General features: G+C 38.2%; 4 protein-coding genes and 1 non-coding gene across 9 annotated transcripts; 2 read left to right on the top strand and 3 right to left on the bottom strand.

Moving 5' to 3' along the window:
* Positions 1 to 663: 663 nt before the first annotated feature.
* Positions 664 to 5,058, top strand: LOC131301449 (CASP-like protein 4C2). Its single transcript, XM_058327753.1, has 3 exons — positions 664 to 1,278; positions 2,656 to 2,791; positions 4,624 to 5,058. Exons 1-3 carry the CDS (start codon positions 1,028 to 1,030, stop codon positions 4,843 to 4,845), a joined length of 609 nt encoding a protein of 202 aa, XP_058183736.1. The 5' UTR covers positions 664 to 1,027; the 3' UTR covers positions 4,846 to 5,058.
* A 263-nt stretch (positions 5,059 to 5,321) lies between these two features.
* LOC131301450 (dolichyl-diphosphooligosaccharide--protein glycosyltransferase subunit 4A-like) lies at positions 5,322 to 8,582 on the bottom strand. The gene is made up of 2 exons (XM_058327754.1): positions 8,390 to 8,582; positions 5,322 to 5,763 (listed from the first exon to the last, which is right to left on the bottom strand). Exon 2 carries the CDS (start codon positions 5,761 to 5,763, stop codon positions 5,650 to 5,652), a length of 114 nt encoding a protein of 37 aa, XP_058183737.1. The 5' UTR covers positions 8,390 to 8,582; the 3' UTR covers positions 5,322 to 5,649.
* TRNAR-CCG (transfer RNA arginine (anticodon CCG)) lies at positions 8,002 to 8,074 on the bottom strand. The gene has a single exon. It is a non-coding gene; the product is annotated as a tRNA-Arg (tRNA).
* A 1,682-nt stretch (positions 8,583 to 10,264) lies between the features above and the next one.
* LOC131299504 (UDP-glucuronic acid decarboxylase 6-like) lies at positions 10,265 to 15,924 on the top strand. 5 transcript variants are annotated; one of them, XM_058325091.1, is made up of 13 exons: positions 10,265 to 10,290; positions 10,973 to 11,073; positions 12,275 to 12,361; positions 12,512 to 12,599; positions 13,142 to 13,233; positions 13,577 to 13,641; positions 13,728 to 13,816; positions 14,140 to 14,217; positions 14,313 to 14,406; positions 14,696 to 14,762; positions 14,853 to 14,916; positions 14,998 to 15,038; positions 15,527 to 15,924. In XM_058325091.1, the coding sequence occupies exons 2-13, from the start codon at positions 11,002 to 11,004 to the stop codon at positions 15,710 to 15,712; spliced, it is 1,023 nt and encodes a 340-aa protein (XP_058181074.1). In that variant the 5' UTR covers positions 10,265 to 10,290; positions 10,973 to 11,001; the 3' UTR covers positions 15,713 to 15,924. The 5 variants fall into 5 exon arrangements, with proteins under 5 accessions (XP_058181074.1, XP_058181072.1, XP_058181075.1 ...); XM_058325089.1 differs by having other exon boundaries at positions 10,282 to 10,421; XM_058325092.1 differs by lacking the exon at positions 10,265 to 10,290 and adding an exon at positions 10,509 to 10,613.
* Positions 15,925 to 16,311: 387 nt separating this feature from the next.
* On the bottom strand, positions 16,312 to 23,167 carry LOC131299503 (methionine--tRNA ligase, chloroplastic/mitochondrial). Its single transcript, XM_058325087.1, has 12 exons — positions 22,805 to 23,167; positions 21,341 to 21,484; positions 21,076 to 21,225; positions 20,606 to 20,773; positions 20,246 to 20,370; positions 19,691 to 19,784; positions 18,713 to 18,811; positions 18,248 to 18,428; positions 18,025 to 18,140; positions 17,084 to 17,239; positions 16,823 to 16,951; positions 16,312 to 16,687 (listed from the first exon to the last, which is right to left on the bottom strand). The coding sequence occupies exons 1-12, from the start codon at positions 23,093 to 23,095 to the stop codon at positions 16,511 to 16,513; spliced, it is 1,830 nt and encodes a 609-aa protein (XP_058181070.1). The 5' UTR covers positions 23,096 to 23,167; the 3' UTR covers positions 16,312 to 16,510.
* Positions 23,168 to 23,893: the final 726 nt, after the last annotated feature.

Genomic DNA, 23,893 nt, shown 5'->3' with positions numbered 1-23,893 from the left:
AAATCTATATTTTGAACAATGCTATGGTGATCATATCTCATATCTAAATACCACATTTTGGATTTCATTTGAAGAGTCACTATTGTATTGATAGAATATGCTCAACTACGTAAAATAAAAATAGGATGCATTTTACTAGTAAGACAATGATGACATAATGCATGGTACCCAAAATTCTGCTTTTGCAGGGTGTCCTGAGTCTGTAGCCTGGTGTGTTTTGTACAATAACTTATGTCTCGGGTTTAGATAATTTAGAATACTTCTGTATTTTGCGAAATAATCTTTGCCTTCGAATATGAATGAATGAATTGTCTTTTTAAAAATATATATACTCCACTTATATGCTTTATGCTGTGTTTGGTTTGTGTTTTGAAATATTTTTTGAAAAATAATAGGAATAATAAGTGAAGAGAGATAGAGAGAGAAATGTTGAAAGTACGAAGAATTTACAGAAAATGTAGAAAAAATTTTTTAAAAAATTATTTTCAAATAGCAAAAAGAAGAAGGCATTAATCAGTGTTCAAAGATTTTCTCAGAAACGTTTACCCCTACACCAGTCACCACACGGTCCAGACCGCACTCCTCCCTGCATCCTCTCTCTCTCTCTCTCTCTCTCTCTCAGTCTCTCACTTACTCGCACTCACAGGACCCTTTTTGCTTTCTGCTTTTTTTACACCTTCCATCTCATTTCCCCTCTCTCTCTCTCTCCACGTACATTTTCCTCTCTCTCTCTCTCTCTCTCTCTCTCTCTCTTCTTTCTCTCTCCACATACATTTTCCACGCTTTCAAAAACTTCTCTAGCTGTCTGTGTCATGGAAATCATGCCGTCTCGGCGTCTCCCGTGACTCCAGTGGTCTCCCAACCCAGACTCAAACCCAAACCCAAATCGAAGTTTCCCAGAATAAATTGAACTCCACACCGCAATTATTCCATCCCCCCCCCCCCCATGTCTTCTCCCCCCTCTCTCTCTCCTCCCCAGCCCCCCTCCCTCTCTCTTTAAAAAAAAAACCTCCCGGACAGCGGAGAGATGCGGCAATCTCCCCTCAGGAACGGCGGGGGCGGCGAGACCCCCTCCCCTCGCCCCCGAATCCAACAGAACACTCCTCCTCACCACCACTTCCACTCCACCGTCTCCGTACAGAAGCTACGCCGTTTCAACACGCTGATCCTCGTCTTCCGATTCGCTGCATTCTGCTCCTCCGCCGCCGCTTCCGTTTTCATGCTCGTTAACCCTAGAGGCCCCGATTCCCCTCGTTGGTACGACTTTGACGCCTTCAGGTATGCATACACACGCATGTTTTAGCACTCCAATCCGATGCCTTTAATTTTTATTTTTTATTTTATAACTTAGCTGTTTGGGGCTAGATTTTGCGCACCTCGAGTAATCTTGTGATCAATATCATCGCCCACTTTCGGGTCCCAATTGAAGTCATGGTTGCCTAATTGGCTTCTGTTTTGAACAACATGCAAAAGTTAAAAATGTATCCGTTACTACCAAAAGTAATTTCAATTCTAGAATTTTCATGCCTTTTTCTTGGTGATCAACCAGAAAGATAGGATTTTGTGTTTTTGCTGAGAGCAATTTTGTTCGCAGTCATCTTGAGTGAGGTTAACTGGTTAACTTTACCCACATCCGGTGAGTTATGTTGCAGGTTTTGATTTGATGATCAAAACAGTTCATTTTGTATCAATTAATTTCTGAGGCTATAATACAAAAAATCAGTTCAATTGTCTTGGGTGTAGAACTGAATAGTTCTTGGGTATAGAACTCAATAGAGCAAAATTGGGGTTTTGATCAAAGTATTTACGTTGTGGAAACTTTGTATCCATCTCCAAATCAATTGACAATGAGTGAAAGAGGTCCTAACATTATGTTAAGGGGGTGTTTCCACTAACCACTTAAGTGATTAAAGTACTTACATGCTTAACATTTCCCCTCACGTGCAACCGCGTTTGAAGTCTGTCACGTGAAGCCTATTTTTGGTTCTACTCCTATCATTGTGCAACATTTTTGCTCGTGGGGTGTGGATGGTGAATTTTTAATATATGGGGTGGAATGGGTTCCGCTCTGATACCACGTGGAAACTTTATATCCATCTCAAAATCAATTATAATGAGTGAAAAGGTTTCAACATTATATTAAATGATCATACATTCCACTCCCAAGCAATGTGCGACTATATTCCTTCCAATGTGGGACTATATCCTGTTGAACTGAATTGTTTGCAGAGTATTAACTAATTCATATTAAATAAGCAGTTGCGATTACCGAAATGAAACCTGCAACATATCTCGCTTAATTTAACATATCTCACCTAACGTGAGTAGAGTTAATGAGGGTGAACAAAATTGCTCGTATCTTTAATGCCAAGAAAATACAGTGGAAATAAACACTGACGTCGAATGCAAATTGGTATTTAAAATTGAAACTTGCATGTGCTGATTGGCCTAATTGAGCTTCTAATGTTTTAAGCAAAATATAAAAATCTTGCGGCTACATGAAGATAGTAGCCGGTGTTTTGGCTAGAGTTAAGGATAAATACGAATTACCTTTTCCCTCTTCTCCTGTGTTTTCTCGCTGATCAAAAGGAAAAATAGGATTTTGCGTTTGAAATTGGGGAAATAATTAGATGAAATTTGATGTCATTTTTGCAGATTTGTGCTTGTTGCCAATGCTATAGTGGCAGTGTATTCTTTGTTCGAAATGGGAGCTTCTGTTTGGGAGATTTCGAGTGGGTTCACTTTGCTCCCTGAGATCATTCAGGTCTGGTTTGATTTCGGCCATGATCAGGTTCCCTCGCTCTCCCTCCTGTAACACACTCACCCACACACACATGTACACACCACCGTAGTCTATTGCTCGCCGATCCGTTGTGGGCCAACAGAGATGTTCGAAATTGAAATGCTAATCATAGGCCTCACAGAGTGGTTTGTGCGAAAAATTAACTCAATAGGACATAGATTGCGTGCTTCTGCCACTGCAAACTGCCGATAATTGATTTATCTATTAATATCCTACCAAGTTAATATTTTGCCCGATACTGCTAATCTACGCCCTGTGGTATGTGCGGTTTCAATCATCTTCGTGGGCCCGATTTGGCCATCACCGGGTCCACAATAGCCTACTACTGAAAGAAAGGAAGGGGGAGCCTGGTTCCCTCTCTCTCCTTCCCTCTTCCAATTTGAAAATACAACGCATAGTAGTATGTATTGCATGTACTTTTGGACGAATTTATTTTAAATGTAACTATGAAAGTGTTATTTGCACCATAGGTTTAGCGAAATTTTGCTTTGATTTTCGTTATTTTCATTACCTCAGTTCTAATCTCCGCTTACATTTTCTCCACCATCTTTTCGTTAATATTTCAAATTGAAGATGACACATGTAAGGAAATCTCTCAGGCATAGCACTGTTTAGTTTGGGTTTTGAGGTGATGAGTAGAGAGAGATAGAGAAATGAGAAAAATAATTGGAGAGAGCTTATTGGGGACCTTGCGCAGAGAGAGGGGTTCGTTGTAGAGGCCCAAAGCAAACAAAAAATCTGTCCCACTTTAACCTGCACGTATATAAAATTAGAGTGGCCGAATTGAAAGAGGAATGTAAACATAGGGACTACTGCCATCATTTTTCTTTATTTGCCTTGTGAGAATTCTAGAACACCTAAAAATCATTGTCACATGGGTCACTTGTGTTGCTTTTCGCACTACTATTGCTAACAAGTTCTCAAGGACACATGTTTAGAAGCAATTAATGTTATAATATCAACGGGGTGAAGTTAGAATTAATTTCAATGTACCTTTTGCAAAATGTCTAGGAACGCAACTTTTGAATCCGTTTCATATATGTGGGTTTGCATGCATGAAACGATTCTGGACACTTCGTATCCGGGGTTGTGTTCTAAAGTTGTATTCTTAGCAGTGCTTTACTTTTTCGTATCGAATTGCAGTGTAATTATGTAGTATTTAGTATTTAGGGTGTGACAAATGTTGTTTTGGTATGCAGAATTTCCCTCCCAAGTAAACAGGGTAAAATAAAATTAATCTCTTTCCAACTTGTTACTTCATATATTGTCATAACATTCACTCCTATCGATACCATTATGAATAGAAAATAATTGTTCATAAAAGGCCCGTGAAGAAGACTAAAATTTGAAGTACTTGTCATCATTATTAGAAAGAAAGACTACAAGCATGGATAAAGTTGGTGGGGGTGCTATTTCAATAAATGGAAGTTGTTGAAATTACAACTCACTTAATGATCACGAGAAATCACTATAGTATATAGGAGTATTTGTTATAAAACTAAGTACAATATATAAAAAGACTTTGCAGAAACCGAGTTAAATAGTGAACATAAATAGTAGTATATAGAAAGATAGTTATTTCAAGAACGATCGGGAGCAAAGTAGATCTTCAAGATAGTAGTAAGGAGTAGTATTTTATTCAATGTTTCTTGTTTCTGCTCTCTGCCTTTTCTTTCTCTTACTTCTGTCCATTTCCATCACATTCTGATACGTCACCAATCACCATAGTCTCTAACTCAAACAGTGCTGTGTGTGTGTGTGTGAGTAATTGGAATTTCAGAGTGTGTGTGATTTTCTTTATCTCTGTGTCTCAATCATAGGTTTTCACGTATCTATTGCTATCGGCGGACTCCACGGGTACAGAGCTAGCTCGGACGATGAAAGGGACAGACAGGTGCATGTCCAACAACGCGTTTTGCGTCCAGACTGACATATCCATTGCCTTGGGGTTTGCCGGGTTTCTATTTCTGGGGCTGTCGTCACTTCTTTCTGGATTTCGGGTTGTTTGTTTCATAATCAATGGCTCTCGTTTTCATATCTAGAGCACCCGCACCAAGCTCTGAGAGCATTCCCTTTACTGTGCACCTTACTCTGTAGTCTTAGCCAAGGTTCAATGGTTTCGGGCATGTTATCGTGTGGCTCTAATTAGTATTGTGCTTGTGAGAGATCTGTTCATTCTTCATTACTCATTCTTCAACATTTTTTGTGTTTCTGATTCATTTATACGACCTTTTAATCAAGACATTGTGTATTTAGTCATCTGAACAAAAATATCACTTACCGTTTATCCCTCAGGTAAATACTCGTGAGAACCAAAAATCAACTCTAAAGAGGTGTGTTTGGATGCGGCCCCTTTGTGTTCATCCCTACTGATTAGGCAGCATTTGGTTGTCTGGAAATGCACTTACGAAAGCTAACATCTGAAATGAAATTTCAGTTCTCAGAAAATAAAGTACCCTCTCATTTCCATCATGATGGCTGTTAACTAGATTCACGATTCATGGGAATCAAAAGCAAGTATTTGGGAACATTCCCATCATTTTAACAACAGAAAAGATTACTAGTGTAACAAAATGGATATAGGAGTACACTTGAACATAACTTTGCTCTCAGCAATTTGCCCGAGGTTTTAAAATTAAAACATCAGATTCAATCTTAAATCCCAAGTGTATAACAGAAGGGAAAATAATGGTTCTATTGTAACCTGGCGGCCAGATGGAAAGAGAACACGAAACTCCGATCAGAGGTCATCACTGTATTAATCTTCCATCAAACCTATGTCAAACAGGATGAAAGGAACAATAGGAGAGGGAAAAAAAACCCGATCTAATCTGCCTGCATCCTTTTCAGCTCCCTTCATACTTTGGGTCAGCCATCGCATAATGGTAAGCAATCACCAATAGAAAAATGAAAATGCCTAGAAAGTTGGCGAAAAATCCCAGGTCTTGATCATTGATCATCTGCAAAAGCACAACACAGTCCCCGTATTAAGCACCACGGTCCCAAGCATTATCGACAACAAAGAGATTAGATTGTAGATCCAAAGCACCTAAAGGTCACATCATATTGACACGGAGAACTTACCGAAATGCTATTCAGCAGGACTCATACTTTCCACATCTAAAAATACATAAAGAGCTCAATTCTATTCCCCTATGAAATAGCTATGCATACACGGTGATTGAAAATCACGGACTCTAGTGGAGGGAAACGTGATCCATGAGGGGATTTTTTACTCAACTTCTACCCCAAACATATTGGAGAAGACCCGGCTATGTGAAGGTGGTTGTGGTTCAACTCATAGTCATTGCTAGAAGGCAGATTTAAACTATGACTTATTTCAATTCATTATCCTTCATGCATTCACATTTACTAACAGACTAGGACATTACATCTTGGCAGTTGGCATTCAGTTTATCCACAAACAAATGCTGGTCGAGTCATCACCACCCTTGTGCAAAAATCTTCCCTCTATAACACAATCCCCGATCATACACCTTTTTTTTCTTTCAGTGAGTTGCAATACCTTGAACTCATTCAAGCAGCACAAGGCATAGTAGCTCTCAGCTGCAATGTGGATATATTACTGATTTTTCCAGGTGGATGCACTCGGAGGTTCTATGTGAAGGCGGGGGACTCTACCATCACCTTCTATGTTTTCCCAACTTCTAGAAACCCTCGATGATGTCTAGAATCACCTTCTATGTTTTCCCAACTTCTAGAAACCCTCGATGATGTCTAGAATCAACAATCCTCTATTGCTCGAAGCTCCGACGTTTATACTACTTGATGGATCAATATAGACAAAGCTGGACGGTGTATATCTATTCATTAATTTTTTTTTTTTGACTGACTATTCATAAAACCAATTGTCAAATAAACAAAAAAAGAAAAGACAAAGATCATTCAAATGACCTCACCTTTCTTCCTGTTTACAGCCCAGATACTAGCTTCTCTTGTTTACTAGTTCTCAAAAGAAGACACAAATAGAACGACCGATAATACTTTTTCTGTCTTCTCTAGTACAAATATTTTCTTTGATAGAATAAAGAGCCGCACACCAAAAATGCAGATGAGTTTATCATCCATTCAACCTAACAATCAAGTTTCACTACGTTCCAATTGTGCGGTTATGACCACTTCCTAACAACCTAATCAAGACATAGGAGTACAACTCAGGTACTAACAACCAAGTTTCAGTACGTTCCAATTGTTTGGTTATGACCACTTCCTAAAAACCTAATTACGACATAGAAGTACAAATTTGGTACTAACAACCAAGTTTCAGTAGCATAGCCAGTTTCCGAGTGAATTAGCTCGCAAAGTTTCTCACTTAACAAGAACCCGATTATGCAGTAGCTAACCCACAAGAAATAGGGATGGCAGAAGGGAGGGGCAGGTTATGGCGTACCCCAACCCTCAAAGTACCCCTCAAAGTACCACACGACCTTGACTACGCCCCGAACCCCAGCCGGGTAATGCATGGGTGCTCCCGTTCCTGCCCCGCCCTTAAAAGATGAGGAAAAGTTGTTTTGACCTTAAAGCAATATCAAAGGAAATAGATACACAAGGTGGTTTTTAGTATAACGGTGAAGATATATTTGTTTTAGTTTAACAGAGAATATATAAGGTAAAAGTAAAATTTTATCTCAAAGCATTTCGGAGCAATTTCGGTGCGCATAACAGGTCGCGAAAATATCATCACTAACCCTACCTGACCCCAATCGGGTTTTTCTAATCTCCCCCGAACCCAACCCAGTGCCAATAAATTGATGGAACCCCAACCCGACACTCGCAAATTGCCATCCTTAACACGGACAGCATTACCCAACCCAAATAGCAAATGAGCAACATTTACCTAGTAGTACTTCAATAGGTACGATGCTGAAGCCACAAGATTTCAATTGAACAACTTTAAGTTCCACGCATTACTCAAATTTTTGTTTAACAATTTGCGTGAACCGCAGTACCTAACTGTGGCAAGACATTAATCGTCTATTCTTCTCCTACATTGAGTTTTCCTTATGAACATCAGAACATGCCAACACTAATTATATGTGGTCAAAATCTGGTAATTAAATTTGGGTTCACGAATACATCAAGCTATCAAAAGTCGTAGAATTCATGAACAAGCGAAAAAACTTAATCTTGGTTCAATTCTGTCAGCAATTGAAGAATGTACAAAAAAAAAGGATGTGTGATCGCAGTGGGATTCGAACCCACGACCTTTAGATTCGGAATCTAACGCGATATCCACTCCGCTATGCGACCACTTTTCCCCGTTTTATCAGTTATCAACAGACCTATCGTGTATATGTATATCTAGATTAGAGAGAGAGAAGAAGAAGAAGAAGAAGAAGAAGAAGAAGAAGAAAATGGGAAGAACAACAGTTGTTTCGATCCTAGAAGCGAAACAAATCATACAGATTTCAAACATAATATAACGATTGGCGGGACGCAATTTCACTCTCTGATCTTGAATATGTGCGAGCTGATACGGCAGAATACGTAAAAGTATCTAGAATCAACATGGGAGTGCTCGTACCACAAGATATATGCGGAGAGAGAGAGAGAGAGTATGCGTACCTTTTTGGTGATCCAATGTGAGAAATGAGATCAAGGGAGATGGCGGTTGAGAAAAAGCGAGATCTGTATCGGATTCGTGATGCGTAACTATTCGCCTCGTAGCGATCACGCGATCCAACTCTCGAGTTCGTTTTCTTTCTTTTCTCTAGATCCAAAAATGAAGCGTTTCGCGGTTTCAACTCTTTTTTATTTTATTTTTCCCCTTAATTAGACCTCATCCTTTGTATTATTCTACTTTGGAATACTACTTTTTTGGGTCTCTTTTTTTGAAAATAAAAATCAGAAGATTAAGTATTAGTATATAACAAAAAATAATAGAAAAAATCTAATGGTAGCAGATCTATATAAGTTGGGGATAATTTTTTTTAAATATAATAATTACATTTTTAAAATTTTTTTTATAACGACCACCGCCACTAGTCTCTCTGATTCCATCCTTAGGACCACTGGACTCTTCCATGAAACTATCCACATTGACATTCTCCTCCTAAGAGCAAGTACACAAATAGAGAGCTAAACTACCATATGAATAGTACACAATTCTAATTCACCTATCAATTTTTTTTTTTCACAATTACACAAACACTATCTATTTTACCTAACACCTATTAAAATATACATTTTTTCAATTTGACGTCTTTTTTCATTGGAGAGAGAGAGAGAGAGAGAAACTAATTGTTAAAGCATTGCTCAGGAATAGTGCATCGGTATTAATACCTAACCATTTCCATCGGATCTATTTTACCTTTTTTTTTGACTCACCTGCTGCAACCTTTTTTTCCTGATTTTCTTCTGTAAAATAGCTATTTTGGCATTTTAACTCCTCTGGTATACTTGCTCTAACCAGTCAGTGTACCCCAAAAATTGAACTAGCACCTCAAAGGAGTGGAGACAACCCTCGTTGGGTCCGCTGTTTGAACTTTGAAGGGCATATCTGCAAAGGGATACGAATGTGATAATAGGAAAACGTAAGGGTTGATCTGTTAGTTCACATTCGAAACACAAAAGGAAAACCACGAGAAAATTAATATATCAAGAAAAAACAGACCCGTCGCAATTTTTTACTACTTACTTTGAGTAATCTGTTTTCACTTTGTAATCGTGAAAATTGATGAGGAAAAAAAAATCGTGTAAATAATAAAGGGTAAATTTCACTGACACCCATGATGTTGATTTTAGCGGCAAATAGCTCTTCACGTATGAAAAATAAAAGTGAATTCTCTATAATTTCACTCATAATCTCAATCGAAAATTGTCTATCACGTTGAATGAGTCAAAATAACTTACATATAAGAATTCACCCTTTTCGATAATATACAGTGGAAAAATATTTTTTGATCCATTGGAAGAGCTTTTTTATATATAAAAAGAGTAGAATATAATAACTACTTATTTTTCTACTCCAAATAATTATTATTTTGTTAGAAAGAATAAATTTATTATTTCTAGGCCAAAAAATTTACTAGAATTGAGAGCTTTTTATTACTTATTGTATTATTAAAAGGGTTGATTTTCCGTATACGACGTTTTTAGTTAATTATATTACGTATTTGGTCAAACTGTTGTTGGTAAGGTATCAATGAAATGTACATTGAAACAGAGGAGTAGTTTATAGTCATTTCTCATATGTGAGTGAAATATCTGCGGTCAAGACAAATCTAAGCGGGTGTAAGTGAAATTTAGCCAATAAAATATGGAAAATGATTTTGCCACTCTATTTTTTGTTAACGTCAGTCCCCTACAAGTGTACTTTTGCACAAAAAATACACTTGCAGGAGAATGATATTAACAAAAAAAAAGTGGCAAAATCAGTAACCTAAAATATACTATAAACATAGATTGGCAATTTGGCACTAGTTGGTTGGAACCGGAGGGAAAGTTTTTCTGGATCCGCAAAATCTGTTCTCTCTCTCTCTCTCTCACACACACACGCACACTCCCAGAGAGAGATCTCCTCTATCTCTCTGCCCATATAAACCTCCCCTAAGTCAAACCATTAACAAATCTTGCAATTCCTCGGCCTAAATCCGAGGTAATTAATTACCGCTTAATTAAAGTCAATTACTGTGATTATTAAGCTAGCTCCTCAACTGGGTGAATCAGAAGTAGATCTGAAAACTGTTAGTGGGTCTGCTGTCGTTTTTTTTGGGTCTGCTGTCGTTGCATTCAAGCTTTGTTAGACTGTCTACTTTTCGTGTTTTTCAAGTCTCTACCTCTCTCTCTGGTTGGTCTTGTTTGGTGGTTCAATTACATGCATTTTCTTCTCACTGTTCTCTTTTTTTTTCCTGTATATATAAATCTCCAATCTTTATGCATCTACCAAAGCAAAATCTTGGTTTGTGTTAGAATTTCAAGCAATCAGGTGATTTGAACTTGGTTTTGATGTTTTATCACACAAAAAGTGTTTGTTTTTCTTTCTTTCTTTCTCTTTGTGATCGTTGTGTTGTTTGGGTATTGAATGTGATTCTTGATTTGTAGTTTATGGGTTTATTTTGCTCAAATTTGGTGTGGTTTGCAGTTACTTGTTTGATGTGTGGTTTGTTTCTCTTTTGTTTTCCTATTTTTGCATCTCTGAAATTTCAGGTTTTCAATTCCAAGAAGGAATATCAGCAATGGCTTCAAATGGGCAAACCACAAAATCCCCTCCGAGCCCTTCTCCATTGCGAAATTCCAAGTTTTTTCAGGTAACGTTTGGTGTCGTTGGTTATGTGGGAATTCAGTGTATTTAGCTTGTGATCTCATGTTATTAACATTCATTGTTTGTTCAGTCACTTTGCTAGTGCTCTACTAGTGTACTCATACGGAGGTAATGAAATAGGGAAAGAGAGGAAAAGTTTGGAAAAAATGGTTTTGAAAGGAATTTTTACTATGGGTGATCGGGCATTTTCTTACGGGCCTTTCGGATTGTGAGAAAAGGGGAGAGAAGAAAGGATTATGGTTCTCACCAAATCTCCAAATAAAAGAGACCAAGAAGGATTTATCTTTTTTCTTCATTTGTCATCCTTTGTCACCATTTCTCATCTCCTCTTTGTTTTTGTTTTTGATTTTTTTGATCATCGGGAACTTAATTCGAAAAAGCCATTACAACTAACATAGAGATTTCATTACAGAAATAGATCGAAGCTACACCTACCTAAACCTAGACTCGAGCTCCAGCTCAGTTAGCACATAATGCAAAGTAGATCCTAAGTAAAATTCGTGGATAGAGCCAGTCAAGATACAGGCAGTAGAGACACCAACAAAAGGGTAGCCTAAACCCATGAGAATGACCACAAATGAAATCTACCAAGTTCTCGAAGGAACACAACCCATAGAGGTGCAAAGGGGGGAGAAAAAACAAAACAACAACTAAAAGGAAACCACCCTCGTTATTTGGTCTTCGCCGTCTGAAGTCATCATAGATAGATCTGTCGCTTTGTCATCTGAACCAACTCCAAAGTCGCCGGAGCTGAACATCTTCGCCGGAGTTGACGCCTAGGACGCTGGATCTGACTCCCTCAACGCCGAAGAGTGAAGAAGGATAGAGGTGGGGAGTTGAAGGCGGAGGGGGTGGGAGAGGAAAAAGGGAGGGGTGGAGGGGGCTTCATTCATTTTTCACTATCCAACGTGGTGCTACTTCTTAATGTTGGGATATACTCGATTAGTGAACTCATATATTGATATTAATTCCGCCGCATCCATGTTGAAGTTATTTGATCTGGACCCTAGAGATCCTTTTGTGTTAAACTTCCACCAGTCTATTGTTTCCATCAGACTTGGAGATCATGTGTTTTGAGTGGAGATTTCCTGTGTCCCCTTGAGACTTATTGATGGATATATTTTCAGTAAAGTCTATCAATGTAGAACTCTTCGTTTGATTTCAAGTTTCTAATTGGTTGATTGCAGGCCAACATGAGAATTTTGGTTACTGGAGGAGCCGGGTTCATTGGCTCACACTTGGTGGACAGATTGATGCAGAATGAGAAGAATGAGGTATGTGCCTTTGGCAATACATTTTCAAGCAATACTTGTGAGTTGAGCAGCAAAGGGGGGTCCCTAGATACGCTTTTGTGCGTAGATTAAATGAAAGCCTCCATGTATTTGCATGTGTTTTGCACGGCTTCACGTGTTTTAGTGGATCAGGTGATTGTCGTGGATAACTACTTCACTGGCTCAAAAGACAACCTAAAGCAATGGATTGGTCATCCGAGATTTGAGCTTATTCGTCATGGTATGCTTTTCTCTTTTAACTAGTCAATTTTGAAATGTGCACCAAGACTTCTGAATATGCTTCGTGATGAATATCTCAGCTAATTAATGTTCTGTTCTCCTATACTTGTATTTCTCATGTGATTGGTGGGGATTTTGAAGTGAAGATTGGTAACGTACTGTGTTACTTGTCAATTGTCATAGGACACACTACCTTAAGGTTGAGGTTTTCTAAAAATTGTGCTACTTTCCACATCCATCCAGGCCTTCAATCTGGTTGACAAGTGGTATAAAAGAGAAGCAATGCAATTTAAGCTACACAGTAATCAGCTTTTTATTACGAATATACAACAGACCGGCCTTGATCAAAATTTGGATATGTAAAGTTCCACAAGCTAGTCAAAGTTCAATATAATACGCCGAACATTCTAATGATCTGAATTTGTAATGTTTCCTTTGCATAATATTCCCCATAAACTTCAGTCCTCTTTCCCTGTTTATTATGTGTCTTTATTTGTTTCGTTGTGGTTCTTATGGCATTTTCTTGTGTTGATTTTGTTGCAGATGTGACTGAGCCATTGTTAGTTGAGGTTGATCAGATTTATCATCTTGCTTGTCCTGCCTCTCCAATTTTTTACAAGTACAATCCGGTAAAGGTATGCTACTGAGAGGAAATACTGCATTAATAACATGTTTTTGTAGTGAATGTCTGAAGTCGGAGAATCTTCCCCTGATGGACGTTATGAAATAACATTCGACAATGTCCTCTATTGAATTGTAGCCCTCTTTTGCTCTTTCTTCCATTCATGAAGATGGTAACAGGAAAAATTGCTTTTGAAGACAGTCTGGCCTATATTGGATAGGTTCCCCGTCATTAAAAAATGCTTTTGAAGCATCCACGTATACTTAAGGGTTATCTTCTCTGACTTGCCAAAAGTGTCATTAACTTGAACATGCATAACGAATTGTTGATAGTTGACTTGTTCAAATACTTGACAGACAATTAAGACAAACGTGATGGGGACACTGAACATGTTGGGACTCGCCAAGCGAGTTGGAGCAAGGTTGGAAAATGCTTTTGCATCACTTTGTTTTCCAACTACCAATTTATTCTTGTTTGCTAATTAATGGTATTACGATGGCTTAACAGGATTTTACTTACATCAACTTCTGAGGTTTATGGAGATCCTCTTGTGCATCCCCAGGAAGAGAGCTACTGGGGCAATGTTAACCCCATAGGTATTTTTATTTGTGATACCAAAGTATTGATTGTGCATAATTACTTCCAATTGGATGTTCTCCAGTTTTCATTACTGTGAGGACATTTGGAAGTTGGTAAAATTATTGTAAGTTGATCATTCTGCCGACAAACAGTTCTTAACTTAGTCATAGAGACATGGATCTATGCTTGAAGTTACACAAAACTGTGTTTCCTAAAGTATACCAATTTTGGGGGTTAAATGTACTGTGGTCAGTTTTTAATTTGGTCACCATGCAGTAGCGAATTAATATTAGAATTTGCATTGCTGCATAGATAATAGCATTGTCTGATGCATATGCAGGTGTTAGGAGTTGTTATGACGAGGGAAAACGAGTGGCTGAGACTTTGATGTTTGATTACCATAGGCAGCATGGAATAGGTAATGTGCTCTCTCTCTCTCTCTCTCTCTCTCTCAATTAGATCTTGGGTAACTTTATTCTATTGATTATCTGAAAAATGGTGAACTTGGCGCAGAAATAAGGATTGCTAGGATTTTCAATACTTATGGACCCCGCATGAATATCGATGATGGGCGTGTGGTCAGCAATTTCATAGCTCAAGCAATTCGGTAACAACTCCTTCCTCCAGTCTCTTTTTCACATGTGCGATCTTAACCTTCTTCAAGTGGCCGAGCTAGCAGGTTCCCTCAACTTGTTAAAAATTTGGTTCAAGTGGGAAATGGTTTTCAAAATATTTTTTACTTTGCCCAAATACATGATAGCTATGCCCTTATTGTTTTTGTAGCCTTTCTGTTTTTCCTTTATCAACGAAACTGCTGTGGTCTACCCTTAAAAAATATTTTTATTACCCATGCAGAGGTTCAAATTTTGTTGAACTCAAGAAATATTTTTATGCAGGGGTGAGTCTTTGACTGTTCAATTGCCGGGGACCCAAACTCGGAGCTTTTGCTACGTATCTGATATGGTATGCAAGACTAGAGTATATAGGTCTCCCATCATTTTAAGTTGACTAAAGTTGCATCTCAAATTTGTTGTATTCCGTTGTAACTTGAAGGTTGATGGCCTCATTCAGCTTATGGAAGGCGATAATACCGGGCCAATCAATATTGGAAATCCAGGTTACTTCATGACTCGATTGGTGCTTAAAGAACATGTTGCTTAGCAATCTCTCCATGCTGAAAGTTAAACTGTTGTTTTAGGTGAATTTACAATGGTGGAACTCGCTGAGACTGTGAAGGAGGTTAGTTCTGAACTTCGTTTGACCACGAACCCACTCATTTCTTTGTTTGAACAAAAATCATCACCGTGAAGTAAATACTGTATTAACGGAAAAGCTAGTCTCTCAAGACATTCATGTTCTTTTCTGTCTCTTTGGATCTTGAATTTGTGGAGGGAGAAAGATAAGAAAAGAAAGTGAAGTTGAGAAACTAATTTCTTTTCTCTTGTTTTGTTAGATCAGGAGAGAGAGAGAGAGAGAGAGAGAGAGAGAGAGAGAGAGAGAGAGAGAGAGAGAGAGAATCATTTGCTTAAAAAGAAATATAAATCTGTCATTTAGTTTAGGACCAGTGGAAATAAAGTGCGAAATCCGTTTCCCCTTCCTCGAAAAACCCAAGAATTGTATATATATTTTTTCTTGAAATTCAGGAATTGTATTGATCCAGGTCGTGTTTAGATATTCTATTTACGTACAGAAGGAAACTAATTATAAGAGGACTCGTTATTTTGCAGCTCATCAATCCTAATGTGAAGATCATAAGTGTAGAAAATACGCCGGATGATCCCCGCCAAAGGAAGCCAGACATCACAAAGGCAAAGGAATTGTTGGGTTGGGAACCAAAGGTCAAGTTGCGGGATGGCGTTCCCCTCATGGAGGAAGATTTCCGCCAGCGGCTCGCTGTCCCTAAAAAGGTCTGAACTTGGCAATTGTCCACAGCATCAGTCCCCAGGACTATGAAATTTCCCAGTTGAGCTTGAGCATGGGCTTTTTTTGTGCCTTCTTGTTTTTTCTCCTTTTCTTTCCTTCTAAGATGTCATCTTATGCAATAAATTGTGCATCAACTCCTCGTGATTTTGATAAGAAATATGACCTTTGTTTGATTAATATACGGAAGAAAAATTCCTCTTCACTTGCTCGAGTCAATAATTTTCATTTCTCTGGTTCACATATCACAAAGAAGCTTCTCGTTGTCTTTCGGCACGATATGAACTCTCTTTTTCCAGTTATGAATTTTTTCTACTACTCAGTATCTGGTGCTCGCTCAGTGGAATCCGGGAGCTAATCTCGCCGTTCACTAAGAGGGGCAAATCAAAGTCAAAACAAAGCCCAATACAAACTGACCCGACATAAGAATCGATAGTAAGCAAATGAGAGTCAAATTCCAGGTCAAAAGTTTCCTCCTTTTCGAGTTATCGTCACTGACGTAAGTAGGGGATTCTAATATACATCTGTTTGGACGATGATTTCTTAAAAGATTTATGGAGAAAAGGAAAAATGTAAACAAAATAAGGCAATGGAGTGGAGAAACTTTTATTTCTTATAAAGTTAATAATTGACATGAAATTAGTTGTGAAGGTAGTGAACTAATGTGGTTACAAGCAACAGGGATCAGCTATAGAAGAATTTGTGAAAATGGTAGGAATCTGTAATCAAGTTGGACAAAAAAAAGAAGCAAATAAGCAAGAAGAACAAAACAGGTCCTAAAACCAAAATTGCTAAGCCTCTGCCAGAGACTGAGTTTGAGGTTGAGGTATCCTTTCCTTCTTTTTACTGGCTTTCTTTTTCAATTCACCCTCATCTTCCCCTTCCATTTGGATTTCAATCCTTGCAAAGACAGGCTTCGGTTGAGCCATGATCTGACCGCCCTTCAGCCCACCCCATTTTGTGTCATCCTGAAATTAGCAAGAAGTCATTTAAAATTCTGGTAGGAAAAGATGTTGACGATCGAAAAGGGAAGAACTATAAGTTATACGCGCGCGAGAGAGAGAGAGAGAGAGAGAGAGAGAGAGAGAGAGAGAGAGAGAGACCCAGGTAGCAGCATTGAACTGATCCTCCGAGTAGCCAAGCTGGGTATATATTCTCTTGCATAAGCTCGGTGTAATAGCGCTTAAAGCAACCGCTATAATCCTCATTGCCTCCAATATGATGACAAGGTCCTGTTCCAAACCCACGTATAAGACCTCCAATAGCAACAGCTGGCAATCAATTTAGGGTACACAGATAGTCTTTGCATTTCAGTTGTGGCAAATTGCTTGCAAGAAATCATAGAAGCGGGAAGAAAGAGAGACCTTTGCAGCAGCTTCAGAAGCAGCACCGCCTTCCTTAAAAAGAGACCAAGGGGCATGTTCGTCGATGTACAAGTTCCCAGCATTACCAATCTCTAGCACCGCCTCACATGCTGATGATAGCGAGAGATTTTCATATTGAAAACGAGCTTTCTCAACCTACAAAAAGAGAGTGACAAGTTGTAATCAACTGGGAAAAGTGAAAAGGAAAGGTTCAAGCTGTCAAATGCAGGAATGATCCTTAATTCCTGCGACTCAAACCCACGTTTGGGCAATAACTTTTTGCCATACCCATCTCTAGCTCTAAGTATGATGAGCAAAAAAATGGAGATCACTAAATTAGGCAATCATACAGTACAATCCAGATACCATCTCTCTGGAGATGGAAATAGGATGAATGCGAGGCATTTAGCTGTTGGGCGTCACCTTTTGCTTTGAAAGTCAGGGACAATGAACCAGGGCATCCAGCAATCACATGGAATTCAGTTTCACACTGTAAGTTAATTACCAGATCAGAGGAATGGTAATGGGAAACAATTTTTGCACTTCACCGTTTTATAATTGCACTCCAAAATTTGTCTTCTAGTGTGCTCCAAAAATTTACCCTCTCTGAACAACAGTGTCGTGTCATGTGTGTAATTTTAAGCACTAAAAGACGAACTCTGGAGTGCATTTATAAGAAAGTGGATCGCAACAACCATTTCCCTATATTATGGTTATTGTATTTTGTGGAAAACAACCCACGCAGCTTGCCCTGGAATTGAAATAAAACAGCTACCGGTGTCAGGGAAGCTCGGGTGATGGGTCTCTCATCTGTCTATGATTGCATGAATGTCCTCGGTGAAATTTTCTACTTGAAAGAATATATACAACTGCCCGGATTAGAAGTATGAAGTCAATGTACTTGTACAAAAGCTAAACAAAATATTTCAAGCAAAATTTACCAGCTTCTCCACAGTGTCCTTGAATGCATTTCCTTCAGCTGCGATAGTTGAATCAACAACCAATGTTGATTGGCAATTCTTTTTCAAAAGCCCCAGCGTACGGTTAAGGAGATTTCCTGCTTATAAAAGTAAAACTTATGCATCCCCCTACTTCAGTTCAGAATTGACCCTAAATGAAATGGCAATATCTAACTTCTATTGTGGACGCTAAAGGTAGAAGTACCTATTGTATTGGCAAGATGTGCATTGACAATATTGATGAAACGGTCCTCTGAGTAGTCTCCATCATCACCAAATTCCACCTCCCTAAGGAAGAAGTACCTGACACCATCAGACCCAAACCTTTGCACCAAATCATTTGGTTCTAGAGTATTCCCTAGCGACTTTCCCATCTTCATGCCATCCTAAAATTTGAAAATAAAAAGCATTGCTGCATGAAATGAAATGAAATGAAATAGGCATATGAGATAAAAATAATAATGAAAGGATTCATGCTCATATCTCTATTGTTCACTGAAAAGTTGAAGAGAAATATTTTTTGGTGAGCCTTTCACAACTTAAAGCAATCTTAGGAAGACTTACCATTTAGTTATAGGCCAGATAGCTTAAAAAAGTTAGTACCCACTGTGCAAGTCTCTTGCTTATAGCACTACATAAATAAACGAGATCGAAAAATTGCATTAGTTACCTTTGTTAAGAATCCATGGCCAAACACAATCTTAGGAAGGCTTAGACCAGCCGACATTAACATAGCTGGCCAGTATACTGCATGAAAACGCAATATATCCTGCAGAATAACATCATACTTCAGTTCAATAAACATAGAATAGGTAAAAGTTGGAATAATGGCAAGATGAACTGAAATATATGGACTAATTTAAAGATCTTTAGAAAGTGCAGAGTATTGATAAAAAAAATAAAAACCTAATGGAACTAAACAGATGAGGAAAGCAAGAGAGGAGAATTATTTTGTTATACATGGTCTCTCTTTCAATCATCAGGGACATGAGTTGGGTATAGAATCATGTAAATGGTTTCACCAGTAGTGGAAGAATAATATATGACAAAACCATATCCCAGTACTTTTAACTGCTGGAACAAGAATTGCAAACCTTATGGAAACCAGAATTGAAATTCAAATTCAACTGACATGTTTTCCCCCATAGAAGAACAAACTGTTTGAGCTGATATATGTACAAACTTTAAAAACTCTTTGAGCTCAAAAAAAAAAAATACATACATACATACATACTTCAAAAACTCCAGAGCTATGAAAATTATGAAAAGGAAATTGAGCCATTTAACAGAATGTTGTGAAACTCCATCATATAAAACAGCAATGAATACTTGGGACGAACATCAACCAGAAAACAGTACAAATGCTATGAAACCCATCAAATTTCACTCCAGTTCAAGTTTTCATAAAATGACAATCAACTGCATTAGCATCGCCAGCTGTTTTTTTTTTTTTACATAGGATTTTCAAGAACTAATTAACTAAGTTGTAGTGATGTTGTGAACCCATTGCATCAGATTTGAAAGGAATGAAACATGGTTAAGCTTGGATGATGCATAAGTCACTGATTCACAATAAGTGTGTTTGTTGATTTAAAGGATCAAGTGATACCAACATCCTATCCGGATGCAAGTAAGTGAAATCTCATACCTTCCCAATCAGGTGTAATGAAGCAGGCCAACCTGAAGAAACTGCAGTTTGTAAAGTAGCTTGGCCCTTCTCCTCCATGAGTGCAGATATATATCTGCTTAACAAAGAAACAGAGTTCAATACAACAGCTATAAACAATCTGTGATTGACTGGATAGTTATTTGAATTTACACCATTTTACATGGTTATATCCTCACACTTCAGAAAACATAGTTATCAATTGTTATATCCTGTGATGCAGACCACAGAATTTTGTATCAATCATATTAACATTGAACGACAAAGACTGCAAAAACAAACATTACCACTCAGTTATTAAAATAAAATAAAAAGTGCAAGAAAAAATTGTGTGCGCGTGCCCTTCCATGTATGCGTGTGTGTGTGTGTGTGTGAGAGAGAGAGAGAGATCAACAAATGCCAGATGACAACACAGAGTCAAGTCATTGGTGCAAGCCTGTCTGAGTTTAGATGTGACCGAATACCTACACTAACTGGAAGTCTCTCTTGCTTACAGCACTAACTGATTCTGAAGTTCTAAAAGAAGAAAAACTTTACCCGAGTAAAGCATCAAACCAAACATAAATGGTTTGCTTATCCTCGTTAGGAACCCTGATTCCCCAATCCACTGATGCTCGGGAGATAGAAAAATCTCTCAGGCCACTTTTGACCCAACCTTGCACCTGAAAAAGGTGTATGTCATAAATTATAGTATCTAGCAAGAAGCTGAAGCTGCTAAATCAATCTTGTAGCTAACTGTAAACGGATGGTCATTGAGTTCTTATTAAATGATGCAATAAAGAGACAGATATCTTCAGATTTTCTGCATAAAAATGTATAAAACAGCAGCATTACCTGATAAAAAGTTCAAAATAGGGAAATTTAAAAAAACAAAGATGCAAATATTCTTCTTCTCACCTCATTTAAACGAGAAGAAGGTTGTACAAAATCTGGATTTTGTTCTAAAGTCTCTTCCAACTTCTTTTGATACTTTGAAAGGGCAAAAAAATAATTGTCCTCTTTCCTCGCCATACATGGCTTTAGGTGAATAGGACAACAGTTGCTATCCAGCAGTTCTTTCTCATCCTGCAGAGTTTACAGAGCAAGAGATAGCGTTATAAATGCAAACTACTGTAATTAAAAGCAACTTAAACACTAAAACACACAAATAATTATCTGGGTGCAAGCTAGATAGCTAGCAACAAACTAAGAGTCATTCATATCCTAAATGCCATGAACAAGTAATTGTAATACGAATGTAATGAGTAGCAGGGAAATTAGACTTAAAAGAATGCTACAATGCCGTGAACAATAACTTGAAAAGGAAAAAAAAAAACAGAAAAAGATCATAGCACCATTCATTATCTTTTTGCGAAGCAAATTACCACCTTGTACTCCTCGCAGTTGACACAATAAAGTCCATCGTAATCCGCACGGTAAATGTCACCATTGGCCAAAACCCTCGAATAAAACTCCTTCACAATAGCTTCGTGTCTGGGATTAGTTGTCCGAATGAACTTGTCATAAGCTATGTCCAACTACAAACGACAAAGTGTGTAAAGGGGAAAAAAAGAGAGGTAGTGTTACAATAATATCTCAACAAAGAAGCAAATAAGTTTGATGTTAATATATTCCTTAAGCCTGGAGATATACATCTTCCCATAGTGCCTTGTAAGCTTGAGAAATGACATCACAGTGTTCATTTGGGCTGGAACCACAGGCAGCTGCAGCAGTAGCAATCTTCTCCCCATGCTCATCTGTGCCTGTTATGAATATTACTTTCTTTCCTAACAGCCTCTGCAATAATTACATAGCAATAAGAATAAGCCCTTCCATGTCACTGCCCTTGTCAAACATTTCTATTAACCCCTAACACAAGAACTTAATTTGTCTTGGTCCACATATTCAGGACCTACGGCTGTATGATAAATAATCCAAACTCCATAGAAATCTGAAGGTCATAGCACAAAAGTTAGGGAATTCACCAAGTATCATGTAGACAGCAAAGTTTATGACCCAAAAAAAGAGAGGTTCTTCTCCAAACAATTCTCAGCAAACAAGTTTCGAAAACCATCCTCCAATAATGTTTCTAAGAAAAATTCTACATAACTGATTCTGAAAATGAAAAGCAAACACTGATGCTTTTTTGGCACCTGATAAAGGCAGGAAAATATCAACAGAAGTTACAACTCTAATGTTCTTACGAAATGTTCAAGAAAACTGACTCTGAAAACAAAACCCCTCTCACACCCAGAGTAATCATAATTTTCTAGCACAACAATTTGGCATATTTGCGGGAAGCCGGGAACTAATCAAACCTAACACGTGACGTTCATAACTTTACTCTCTTTTAACCCCAAGGGTTAGCCTGACGGTCAAGGCTTAGGACTTAGGTTTGCTCTCTACCAAGGTCTCATGTTCGAAACCTCCCAAGTGCTGCATGTCACCTCTTATGGGGCCGGTCCATACAATACTTTTTATTAGGACTCTCAGCTAGTGGACGGTGGGAGTGAATCCAAGGGATGAGTCGAGTTGTACGTAAGTTGGCCCGGACAACTTGAGTCATTAAAAAAATAAAGACCGTTACTGTCTTTTGATAAATATCAACTCATGTCTTCTTTTTTTCTCGGCTACCAAAAAGGGAGTACCAGATAAAAGCCCTAAATTTGTTAACCCCGAGCCAAATTAAGAATGAATTCAACAACAATCAAAAAGAGACCAAATAAGTTTGTGTTCACTTCACTCTCTTTTAACCCCAAGGTTAGCTTGGGACTTGGGTTTGCTCTCTACCAAGGTCTCACATTCGAATCCTCCCAAGTGCTGTCATCTCTTATGGGGCCGGTCCATACAAGACTTTTCAGCTTTTATTCGGACTCTCAGCTAGTGGACGGTGGGAGTGAATCCCACAGATGAGTTGAGGTGCGCGTAAGTTGGCCAGGTTGAGTCATTAAAAAAGAAAGACCTTTACTATGTTTTGCCAAATATCTACTCGTCTTTTTTTCTTTCTCGGCTACCAAGCAGGGAGTACCAGATAAAAGCACTAAATTCTTTAAGCCCTAGGCAAACTAAGAATAAGAATGAATTCAACGAGAATCAAAAAGAGAACAACAAAGTGACCTGAAAACGGGCAATGGCGTCGGCGGCGATGGTGGTGTAGGCGCTGCCCATGTGGGGAGGGGCATTCACGTAATAAAGCGGAGTTGTGATGACGTAAGGCTCCGTGGTTGGGAGATGACTGCTCGTGCAGGTACAGCAGAGAGCTCTTCGGGACGAAGAAGATGAGATTAGATTGGAACGAAAGCAGAGACGATTCTTGAGATTGTGGAGTCCTTTGGTATTGATGGGGTGTAGAGGAGATGATAACAACCAGAGGCTGTTTTGTATCGACAACTGTATTCGAGTAGCCATGGCTGCTTCTCTCTCTCTCTCTCGGAGAGAGGAACAAGGATAGAAAGTGATTACTTTCAGTTGCAGGTGTGTGTTCACCCTATATTTTTGTTGGTATATTTTTCCATTTTTCTTTAAATATTTTACTAGTTGAATTCCCGTTTCATTTCTTGGATTAAGGCCTTTTTAGGAATTCAAATGGATCTTAGCCGTTCATTACCTGTAAAAACATTTTTTTGAATGCACGTTTTATTTTTTGAATTAAGGCTTATTTTAGCTTATCTTTTTATTTTATATTAGCTACCTATATTAGTTTTTTTCAAACGATCTTGCTATTGTCAGCCCACTAGGCTGACGATAAACAAACTAAAAGACAAGAAAAACACGTATTTCTATGCACTTTTTACATCTTTTAATACACATTCACACACCTACTATCGTGATTTTATAATTTTCCTTTTTCAAATACTCGGGGCCCCATTTTTTAAATTCGCTTTACGCCTCCATAATGTCAAGGCCGGCAATGTTCACACCTTGATCCGTACACAGAATCTGTGTTATTCTGTGTGGGTAGCAGCACTTCCACAGTTCTACCTACAGTGTCAAGAGTGGTCGTGCTCTGTGCAACTCTTGACACTAGTAATTAACTTATATAGAATAATTTTTTAAATTTGTCTTTATTCAAAAAAAAAATTGCATTTATTAGTTTTACGCCAAACTTTTATGTGATATGGGTGAGTAGACGAGAAGAATCAGAAAAGTAAAAAATTGTAACTTTTACACAAATATTTTGGAAAATATCCAAAGAAAAGTTCAAAA

The sequence above is a fragment of the Rhododendron vialii genome, chromosome 9a (assembly GCF_030253575.1).
Source record: "Rhododendron vialii isolate Sample 1 chromosome 9a, ASM3025357v1".
NCBI lineage: Eukaryota > Viridiplantae > Streptophyta > Magnoliopsida > Ericales > Ericaceae > Rhododendron > Rhododendron vialii.
This window is presented reverse-complemented; position numbering and strand designations above follow the sequence as displayed.